Source organism: Panulirus ornatus, chromosome 38 (genome assembly GCF_036320965.1).
Source record: "Panulirus ornatus isolate Po-2019 chromosome 38, ASM3632096v1, whole genome shotgun sequence".
Taxonomy (NCBI): Eukaryota; Metazoa; Arthropoda; class Malacostraca; order Decapoda; family Palinuridae; genus Panulirus; species Panulirus ornatus.
In genome coordinates this window covers 27,320,865-27,333,060 of record NC_092261.1, presented here as the reverse complement: position 1 = coordinate 27,333,060, position 12,196 = coordinate 27,320,865, and the positions used below count along the sequence as shown (strand labels likewise).

General features: G+C 37.0%; 1 protein-coding gene across 4 annotated transcripts in view; it reads right to left on the bottom strand.

Annotated features, from left to right (window-relative positions):
• LOC139760934 (teneurin-m-like) overlaps positions 1 to 12,196 on the bottom strand; it is an 874,918-nt gene that overhangs the window by 162,759 nt on the left and 699,963 nt on the right. For 2 of the 4 annotated variants that reach the window (XM_071684720.1, XM_071684710.1), the window contains 2 exons: positions 3,382 to 3,592; positions 1,488 to 1,514 (listed from right to left, as the gene is read on the bottom strand). In XM_071684720.1, coding sequence (XP_071540821.1) covers positions 1,488 to 1,514; positions 3,382 to 3,592 — 238 coding nt within the window. The remainder of the gene's footprint in view (positions 1 to 1,487; positions 1,515 to 3,381; positions 3,593 to 12,196) is intronic. The other 2 variants (XM_071684711.1, XM_071684712.1) reach the window with 1 other exon arrangement.

Below are 12,196 nucleotides of genomic sequence, written 5' to 3'. Positions count from 1 at the left end.
GGAATTACTGAATATCAAGAGCAGAGAACAAGAAGTAAATCTCTTAGAAGAATTAGCCACTGTCAAAAGAAAATTGAAAAGAAATAAAATATGGGCTTTGCATGCAAATTAGCAAATCATGATATATGGATTCCACATAAGGAGATTTTTTGTTAGATAAAAAAGAATAGTTATTTCACAAAAGGTAGGAACATTTATAAAGATTACTCTACCATATACATGAATACAAAGAAATGAGTACTGAGAAAATTCTAATATTTCAATTTAGGAGTATTTTGTACATGTATTGTAGAAGAACACAGGAAGAGTTCTGTAACAATGGATAACCAGAAGAATTCTTCAATGCAAAATGACATTTTATGATGTCAGTGCATTAGCAATACTGTTGGTTGTGTTGTATTCTTTGAAATAAAATAAGTTTAGACTTCTTGTTTATAATTCATACATGTTAATGGTAAAGTTGTTTTATTCAGAATCTCCTAAAATAAAGATAAATAAACAAACTTTTTGAAAACAATAATTCACATCCAAGGTTCTGATGTAACATTTTGTAAAAATTGAAAAAAATTTTGAATATGAATAGCAAGTGCTGTAAAGCAATCTAATTTTGTATCTCATTATGACACACATTACCGATACTGAAATAATGTAAATAACCTATAAATCATGCCACTGTGAAGCCCAGGTGTCATTGTAAAGCCAAAATAACCATGAATTTGATAAGCAATAAGAAATAAATGAAACAAAAAAAGAAAGCTTTGCTGATTTAAATAATAAATGGAAAAAATTCAAGAACTAAAAACCAGGCACTTCAGCAAGGACTGTACAGACATAGGGATGACTAAAACGATCCTGCAGTCACAAAACAGAAGCAGAGGCAAGGAGGTTAATGGGATTCTTGACACTATGGGAACAAGAGTTTCACAGTTTTTCATGATGGACAGACGATTATGACGGACAGACACATCACGAAACTCTGAGTTGAGGGACAGTAGGGGACTTGTAAGGGCAGCAAGTATGTGACCATTAGATACGTATGCTTTAGCTTGAAAATGTGAAATACTGTACTGAATAATTTTCTTAGAGTGAAAAAAAATAATGTGAGAAATTCACACAGATGTATATAATATGTTATGATAATAACAGCAATAGAGAGAAAAATTGACTGGCAAGCAAACACAATGATAAATGAATGTGTGGAAACAAACATTCATCCATGCAATCCAGCACTCAAATTACTGAGGGAAGTCAAGATTAAAAAATACATCACCTCCTATAAGGAAAATAAATGTAGGCTATATTCAAATGGCAGTGCAAATAAGGGTTTGATGCTGACAACTAAGAATAAGGTATAAATATATCATACAAAGTTGCCAGCTAACTCGATCTGAAAAAACTGGAGAAAAATATTAAAACTAGAGAAATATGCATTAAGAAAAATAATAAAGTTTGTTCTCTTTCTAAACGTGCTTTTTTTTTAATCTTACCTCGGGTGGAAGTGGTTCCAAAAAACACTGAGCGCAGCACGAAGAGAAAGCCGCGGTTAACCCATACATTCCTACGACTACTACAAGCTAACGAGAACCATTACATCCTGAGCCTCCGTAGCATACCGATCCAGCAATGATGTGGGCAAGTCTATGGACATAGTCCACCAATTCTAACTATCACTTGAATTGGTAATGTGAGATAATTTGATTTATGCTAATATGAATGATTAATAAGGACTTGCTTTAAACTGTGGAGTTACAGTAAATAAGCAGTACAAGAAAAGTTATAAAGCAATTACCAATAAAAATTTCATACTATCTATGCATGACTTATTTGCAAGAAATTTGGATTAGTTAGACTATAAAAACAGTTATATATATTCCACCTCTACAAATTATTACACAGTCATTCCATATTTTTTTGGGAAGAGATTATTAAGTGACAGTCTATGATTCTACACACAACAAGGTGGAAACATTTCATGCTCCTGCACTTTAGGGAGTTCAGTATGCGGGAGGCTGGATGAGAGGCACAACATGGTACTTGTATCCTGCTCACAAAATAATGCATCCAACACGGGTACCCCATACAACTCTGCTAAGCCGGTACTCTGCTTGGGCGGCCCACCTGCAGAGTACCCTCAATACTACCGGTACCTAAGGCGAGTCATACGGCATCGTTCTCAAGTACTCGAGGAGGGTCAGTATATAAATTCGAGTGTGGAGGACACCTTCCAAGAGGCTAATCTACAACCCTGATAATTGCACAGCGCCTGAGAGTAGTCTTGGTACTGACAAAATCTGTCTTGTCCAATCAGAGTTGTGAATTTAGCTTTTTTGTTATATACTTACAAGCTCGAACTACTTGAGAATACGAGCCACAGAGGTCCCCACCGAAGGCTTTATAGATTGCAATCTTGCCCTCTGCTTGTGTTCATTTCAAGGTATCTCATATAAACTAGATTTTCTCATCAGGCTTGCATGAAACACACTCGCCCTCAAGAAATTTGTAAATATATATGAGCAAGTAATCCTATGAATCAACACAACAGAGCTATTTCACAAGATTCTATTTTCAATAAAGATCTTTGGGCAACCTCTGGACCCATTTTCTACCACAGTCTACTGCAGCAACACACACGTGACTACGCCTCAGCCGTGTGACACCCATAACAAACGGCAGTTTTGAAGTACAGTCACTACGCTATATTTGAGCCACCCAGCATCAGACAGAACACAGACAACTTCCATATGGTACGCGTGGGATGCAGTACAGTGATAAAAATACTAATGTTGTTTTACATGGTATTATTTTTGAGAGTAGTAGTAGTAGTCATACTATGTTTAATATAGGGAAAAAAGGTTGTTTTACTTTTCTTATTTATATATTTGGGGAGAAAATGCAATATTTATTAACTAGAGAGAAAAATCATCATTCCTAGCTAATATGTATACCTGAGGCTTAACAAGAAAAGAAAAATGAAGAAATTGAAATGAAAACTACTGTTAGCAATGAATGGGACTCCTTGTAGCAGTGGATGCCACTGTAGATAAGATAAAGCTGTTGTTACTAAAGATATTAATGTTTATTGTGTATAAATGAACACTCCAAACTAACTCTTGAATGATAAATGGGGAGCAGTAGGTAAAGAATGTGAAAGTTGAACTGATATCAAAATGTTTCACTTGATGTGCATACTAATCAACTGCAAATTTCTGGAATACATTGAAGATTCAGGACAATCAACAACAATTACTCCTACTAGTACATTACTATATTAAACAACTGTCATGGACAAAGAGCAAGTGCAACTCTTGGACTGAGGTAAGCGCGTGTTCAATGTATTCTACTGACATTGAGACTCCTTGAGAGACACATCAGAGTGCTTACCTCTTGTTAAATGCTGTGTTAGCAGTGAAGTGCTGGAGTGAATCTTCCTCAATCAAGAATTTCATTTTCTCAAAGAAGGAAGCAGTAGCTGCTGGAGGTTGCTTCCTTAGGAGGATGTCAATAGGAGATGAGGCCTGGGAGACGCACAGCTGGGAATCTAAACATGCCTGGTGAGAGCAGCATTCAGGATCTTGGCAATCCTTTAGGCCATCTGGTGGAAGGCAGGACTAATTAGAGGTATCTGGAACTTAAAACACAAAATCAGCCCCTATAGAATGCAACATTTCAGCCTCTAACTACAGCAAACAGTAAGCTACTGAACATAAATTCAGCACTTAAAACAAATATCTAATCTTCCATAACACTTGCTTTGCCTTCAATGCAATGAATCATACCTCACATAACATGAGCAGTCCTTAAAGCATATATCTATCTAACACTCATCATACACACATTGCCTAAACAGACTCCAAAGTCGGGCTGATTCATGGCTGATGAAATTCAACCAAAGCATAAGTAAAGTAATGAAAATGGGACAAATGGAAGAAGGCCTAAATATGATTGTTAGCTGGCAGAAAATAAGCTTCAAGATTCTCTAGTGTGAAAAGGACTTAGGAGTCACCATCTTTCCTGATATATTATCAGAGTCCCACATTAGGAGAATAATAAAGGAGACAAACTGTCCTTGTAAATATCAGAATAGCTTTCAAGTCTATGGATATGGAAATATTTAGCAAGCTGTTCATATCTATGTATGGCCAAAACTAGAATATGTTTCTCATGTTTAGTCACCTCACCTAAAGAACCACAGAGAGTTAATCAAGATGGTACCAGAATAAAGAGAAATGAGTCACAGGGAAAGATTAAGGCTTTAAATTTGCCAACCTTGGAAAACAGACCAATGACATGGATGGTGAATAATTCTTTAAGAAATTTAGGGATAAAGCAACCAGAGGATAAGAAATTAAATCAAGCAAGGACCTTGTTCAAAAGATTGCAAAAAGGTACTTATATAGTATACGAGTGGTAAAATGAATGAGAAAGAATATGGTTAATGCAACCTCCATACATAAATCTAAGAAGCTGCATGAGAGTAGAGAATGTTAAGAGAAGGGGTCCTATGAGTGTAAAACTCCCTTCCATACAGTTCAAATGAGTAATTACAGATTAATTACACAATAGTGATGATGCAGAGAAGACCAGTACACTGCATGCTGATATTCATAATTTTAGAGGATCTACACCCTAGCAGGCCTATTGTGTACAAGTGAGGGGATATATCATTTGGATTCAAATCTGATTCTACCTATTCTTGGGAGCTTAATAGAAGTTGGGAAATGGAATGTCTGATTCTAACAATTTTTCTGATTCTAACTGTTTTTGGGAGTTTGGTAAAAGTTGGGAAACGGATTCAAACTGAATGCTCAGAGTGTTGCCAACTTTAATGTATCAAAATCCTTAAAGTACTGTACACTTAAATGTTATCCATATTGTACATAATATGGGTGACTAATGAAGGAAGAGTGAATGAATGTGCCTAAAAACTAGTATAAAAAGTGCAGTAAAGAATAAAGATAGAAGGTACAATATCTACAACAATAAGGCAACACAAACAGATGAGTATTCAAAAGCTCACCAGATATAACATATTTACATGCAAAAAAGATACTTTTGTGTTATTTTCCATTTGATGGATCATATCAATATCTTTAGAAATGGAATTAGGTAAGGGAAGTGCCACTACTACGCAATCTTTGTTAGATTCTCAACAAGAAGGAAACATGAGGAAGAGACCAAACATGAACATCTCAGGTCAGTACTTTAGAGAGGCTGTTTGAAATAATCAAGACACAGGATAATAAAATAATACTATTAGAAAAGGAAGTGCAAAAGCTTTGGAATACAGTTGAACATCATGAAAGATGTCATTAGCTGAGAAAGGAACTAAGCGAACTTAAAAATACAGTCTTTGCATATGAATAAATATTCAGCTTAACAAAGGGGATTCAAGAGCTGCAAATTCAGAAGAAAAAAATTGGTATCACTCAAGAGGCAAATAAGAACCGATTGGTCTTTTTGAAACATTTTGAGGCTGATCAGCTCAAGGGGAGGAATGAAACACATATTCAATCTGTTGGCAATAGCTGGGAGGGATGTGAAACTTTGGCATCTGATTAACAGACACAGAGCATGGAGAAACACATAGTGGAACATGGGCCCAGGGTCATACTAACAGTGGTAGACAGGGAAGTGAATGAAGTTGTTGAAAAAGATAGAGTAATAAAGGAAATTTAGGGCTTGGTTAATGAAAGGTTTTGAAAAGTACAGAGCATATAGGACTAGCACTTGTAAACAAAAAGGGAAATCTTAGAAAAAGTTAGAGACACAGAGGATGACAGTGCAACAATGAAGGATCTAGATAAAAAGAGGGTGGCAACAAGTTTAGAAGTATTAGAAAAGCTGGAGGTCAACAGATGCAAATGACTGATAATTTTTTAATGGAAAGTAATCATACTTCAGATATGGAAGAAAGTGGAAAGAAGAAATGACTATTAAAAAGCGACTGGAAGCTACAGAACTGCCAGATACAATTTCAGTGATAAAAGAAAGGAGGTAGAACTGGCTGTAATAATCAAGACAAAAAAGAGATGACCAGTTATGGTTATCAGTGACTTGGAGTCAACAAATCAGGGGGTACTTTGGCAAAGAAACTTTAAAACAAAGTGGAATTTAGTGGGGCCTTCATCAAATGGAATAGAACACTGGAAGAAAAAAAGAAGAGCAAAAAGGCAAAAAACTGCAGACACCAATCAAGGTAAACAGACAAAACAGCCCCAGCAGCATTGCAGAGAGGGTAGGAGTACTATGGGATGGTAATGTCAGACTGGAAGTAATTTATACAAAAAATGATGGATCAGGAGTTAATTGTAAAGAGCTGGAATTCAAGGCCTGTATAATGGGAAACAGAAGACAAAGATGACCTTAAAAATCAAGGTATCCTGTAGGACAGCTCATTCAGACAATATGTAATGGGAAGAGTAATTACTGGGAAGATGAGCATAATATGGTTCGGATAATATATTCTCCAAAGAACTTTAATGATCCAGAAGAAATATATAATATCAATGAATGAACAACCATGATGGCACATGAAACAATACGACAATCACTTTGAAGTGAGGATAAAGTACTGATAATAGAGAATTTCAATCATAAAGAGATAGACAGGGGGAATTTGGATGCTCATGATGAGAGGGAGTCATGGAGACAAAAGTTCTTAAAATGCATGTCGGAAAATTATCTATACCACCACATCGGCAAGCACACTAAGATGAGAGGGACTTGTACATCAACATTGATAAATCCTAACTTAATATATACTATCATGGATATTGACAGTATTGTGTATGATACATCAACTGGAGACAATGACAGTGTAATACTCAAGTTCAACAATGTGGTACATGAAAATGTTAAAGGAAAAGAGGTGAGACATGAACTACAGAAGAGATGTAACTGTAGAACTTAGCAAACATCAACAATTTACTGGGTAAAACAGAATGAAAAATGGAGTTTAGCAGCTAGGAACTAGGGCTTTATGATGAGAGGGTTTGTGGAATATACAGTGAAGGAGTAGGATCATAAGTACCTTTGGATTTAAATACAGAGGGAAAGGTAATAAAGAGGATAGAGCAGTTTAATAAAGGATGTCAACAGTTTAATAAAGGATGTCAAAAAGTGAAGGAGCTTTCACATGAGCAGTGGCAAACATGGCCCTCCAGGCAGCCAGAATATGGAAAGTATGAGACAGCAAGGAATGAGTATACCAGGATAAGAAAGGAGGAACAAAGAAACTTTGAAAAGAATATAGTGGAAAAGTCAAGATGAAATGCAAAACTTTTCCCTACATTTACCAGGAGTCAGTTATCAGTTAAAGAGCAGCTGATACGGCTGAGGGAATCAGACAGAAGAATTGCTGAGATGACAGAAGGGCGTGTGAGGAAGTGAATAAAAATACATGCGGAACAAATTATAGCACCAACACCAGTGAGAAGGAATGGGGAGAAGGTTTTAAAAAAGGCATACATGACTCATGATCCTAATGAAATTTCACCATATGTACTGAAGATGTAAGCCAATATACTATATAAACCTCTTGAAATATTGTTCAAGATATTGGTGGAGAGAGGCAAAATGCCAAGAGAATGGAAAAAGGTGAACATCATACCCACCTATAAGAGAGGAGACTGGGGACAGGCACTGAACTACAGACTGGTCTTACTGATAAGTGTGGTTTGTAAGGTTCTAGAAAAGACAATCAGAAAACAAATGGATGACTTTCTACATAGGACAAATTACCTTAATGAGAAACAGCATGGTTTTAGGGAAAGGAGAGTATGTGTAACAAACTTCTTAAATTTCTGTGAGAAAGTGAGCTGTCTTAGACCAAAGTGAAAGCTGGGTTGACTGTTTGTATTTAGACATCCAGAAAGAATTTCACACTGTACAACATGTAAGGCTGATTAAAAAGCTAGATCATCAGGTAGGAATACAGGAAAACTCCTTCAGTGGAACAGAAGATGAAATCAATGGAAGGGAGCATAAACAATTCATAAATAGTGCCCAACCAAGCAAACAAATACTGTGGCTTAAACCTATAGTTAGGTGCATTTCAACAGCTGTATTACTGTAATGCAACTAAAGTGAAAATATTCATCACTTTATATTCACAATTAAATACATAATATATGTTAACACAGTATTACTGTAGTCCAACAAATATGCAACCTGACATCACTTAATGTTCGCCATTAAATACATAATGTATGTCAACACAATATAACTGCAATCTAACTAATATGTAGCTTTATGTTACGTTACATAATAATGTTCAAATAATCACCACCAAATGTATCATGCATAAACCATAAAATTTGCTCTGTAAAACTGCCTGTACTATTTAGATAAACTTCACTCGCACCTATCAAATGCATAAATGCACTCAGTCCCACCTTGATCTTATGCTCTTTTATGATTAATTAACTAGTTACTATTATGACCCCCCCATTATGTGTTTCCTCAATAATGCTTTTTCAGCCAAATGGCTGCCTGAATTCAATTAATCATTCTTTATTCATTAACTGTTTTATTACACACACACACACACACACAAACACACACACTTGGGAGTTGACACTGTCCTTAACTGTTATCAGAGTTCCACATAAGGAAAACAGTTAGGGAAACAAACTCTGCCAACAAATATAATAGCTTTCAAGTACAGTAGTGTCACCAAATATTGCAATGTGGTGTAACAATCTTGATACTGTGTGAACATTTGAATCTATCCCATTTTTCATTATAACATGAACTGTCACAATATAATGAGAGCCCATCTGGTCACAAGCTATTCGGTGCTAATACTACACACGCCACACATGCTACCCTGCCCAGTGCATCAGTTCTCTACCAGCATTGAAAGAGTAAGGCCACATCATTTGGCACTCATATATTTCTATGCTTCTGCCCTACTTGAACCAGTGACCACTATGACTAAGTATCCAGGAAGTACTCCTACCATAAGTGAACCTGTTCAAGAAACTGAATGAACTTAAGCAATGGTCAAGTGCTTCAGCAGTTGTTCACTGTTATGGTATTAATCAGAGTAGCACTGACACTATATAGGAAGGTGAGGAGCCTTATACATCAGATACACTATAGGTGGAGATGGCAAGTAGATTTGTTCTTAAGGTACTGGTGGGAGGTGAGCAGCCTGGTTTCTCAGATACTGGTGGAGGAAGTTAGAACTACTGTTCTTTAGATATTGGTGGGGAAGGCAAGGAGCCTTGCTCCTTAGGTACTGGTGGAAGCAAGGAGCCTTGTTCCTTGGGTACTGGTGGCTAAGGTGAAGAGTCTTGTTCCTTGAATAATGATGGATGGAAAAAGCAAGGCTCACAGTTCCTCAGATACTCGGGGGGGGGGGGGGGGGGGGGGGTGAGTGGAACCCTGCTCCTCTGCTACCAGTGGTGGAGGCAAGAAGCCTTGTTCCCCAGGTACTGGAGGGCAAAATACCAATGGGGAAAGCAAGGAGCATTGTTCTTCTGATATTGGTGGGTGAGTTGAAGAGTCTTGTTTTACATATACTGGTGGGGAGAGATGTTTTACTATATCATCCTCTGTAGCATCTAGAATCCAGTGATAACTTCAACATATATCACAAATTATCAAAAAATATTATCACAGTAATAGTTTATCAAATATAGTACTTGTGAGACCCTATATGTCACATGATGGTGCTTGACCTTTGGTGTATCAAAAGCATGGTGACTTGAAAAACTTTTTTGAAAAGAATGTCCTATATGTCAAAATTATAATCATTAAGAAAAATAATGAAAATATAGCTCATACATTATTTGCAATACAAGTAGGGGAGGAGAGTGATCATATTTCAGTTAAAACTCATTCATCTTTTTGTCGGTGAATGATATGGTAAATTGTATTTCTTATATACTGTACGACTATTTCATATAGCTCTCTTCAGTATATTCTTAGTTAATCAATGAACTAATAATTATCTGCAGATTCAGAAGAAAAACCTTGACTAGCCTATCCCAGAGATCCGAAGATGTGGATGTGATCAATAAACAGATACCACTTGATCATTTTCTGTATGTATCATATATCATTTTCACTGTTAGGATAACATTTTGGGTGTTATTTGGTACATCATTTCCATTATCAACACAACATCTTGAAAAGTAGATCATTTGTTTATCCCACAGTCCCTAATACCTTATCTACATAGACATGGATGTCATGATATGACGTGACTTGATACTGAGTGAACATATTTGGTACCTATTATTATTATTATCATCATTTTACTTTGTTGCTGTCTCCCGCGTTAGCGAGGTAGTGCAAGGAAACAGACGAAAGAATGGCCCAACCCACCCACATACACATGTATATACATACACATCCACACACGCAAATATACATACCTATACATCCCAATGTATACATATATACACACACACAGACATATACATATATACACACGTACAAATTCATATTGTCTGCCCTTATTCATTCCCATATTACCATCACCACCCCGCCACACATAAAATAACAACCCCCCTCCCCTGCACGTGCACGAGGTAGTGCCAGGAAAAGACAACAAAGGCCACATTCGTTCACTCTCAGTCTCCAGCTGTCATGTATAATGCACTGAAACCACAGCTCCCTTTCCACATCCAGGCCCCACAGAACTTTCCATGGTTTACCCCAGACGCTTCACATGCCCTGGTTCAATCCACTGACAGCATGTCGACCGTGGTATACCATATCGTTCCAATTCACTCTATTCCTTGCCCTCCTTTCACCCTCCTGCATGTTCAGGCCCCGATCACTCAAAATCTTTTTCACTCCATCTTTCCACTTCCAATTTGGTCTCCCACTTCTCCTCGTTCCCTCCACCTCTGACACATATATCCTCTTGGTCAATCTTTCCTCACTCATTCTCTCCATGTGACCAAACCATTTCAAAACACCCTCTTCTGCTCTCTCAACCACACTCTTTTTATTATCACATATCTCTCTTACCCTATTATTACTTACTCGATCAAACCACCTCACACCACATATTGTCCTCAAACATCTCATTTCCAGCACATCCACCCTCCTCTGCACAACTCTATCTATAGCCCAAGCCTCGCAACCATATAACATTGTTGGAACCACTATTCCTTCAAACATACCCATTTTTGCTTTCTGAGATAATGCTCTTGACTTCCACACATTCTTCAACGCTCCCAGAACTTTTGCCACCTCCCCCACCCTATGATTCACTTCCGCTTCCATGGTTCCATCTGCTGCCAAATCCACTTCCAGATATCTAAAACAATTCACTTCCTCCAGTTTTTCTCCATTCAAACTTACCTCCCAATTGACTTGTCCCTCAACCATATCTCGCAATATACTGCAACAATACTGTATATGGATAAGGAAATATTTAGCAAACTGTTCATATCCAACAAAAGGCTAAAATTACAATATGCTTCTCAAATTGGGTCACCACATCAAAAAAGCACAATGAGTTATTTGAAAATGTCCAGAGACGGACAACGAAGATGGTTCCAGAATTATGAGAGCTATGTTACATATACATATGTTACATATACATTTTAAATTTGCTACCTTAGAAGACAGAAGAATGAGGGGTGACCTTATCACAACCTTTAAGTTCTTAAACAGACTGATGATGTAAACAGTGAATTGTTCTTTGGGAGACGTAGGGACATGGAGGCCAGATGGCAAAACAAGAAGTTAAGCAAGCAACTTCTTAAAAACATGTAAATTAGTACTTTTACAGCATAAAAGTGGTGGATGAAATTTACATGTGAATAAGTTTGCCAAAGGCATAAGACCCCCTTTCTGGATACGTTACTGGATAATGCCAAAGTCATGAGAGAGGCAGAATATGAGGTAGCTTGCATAATCTTACAAGGAAACCTAGACAATCTCTAGGTTGGTCTAATACATGGTCGATTAAATTAAACTGAGTAAACACACATTAATGAGGATGGAACACATTAAAAGAAGTCCTCAATATGAATATTATGTAGAATGGAATAAGCCTCAGGATTATGTGAGTAACAGGGACTTGGGAGTTAACATCATCCCTAACCTGTTGCCAAAGTCCCACACTAAGAGAATGGTAATGGAGACAAAATGACTGCTGGTAAACATTAGAATGGCATTCAAGTGTATGGATAAGGATATATTTTGAAGGCTGTTCACATCCTACATTAAGCTT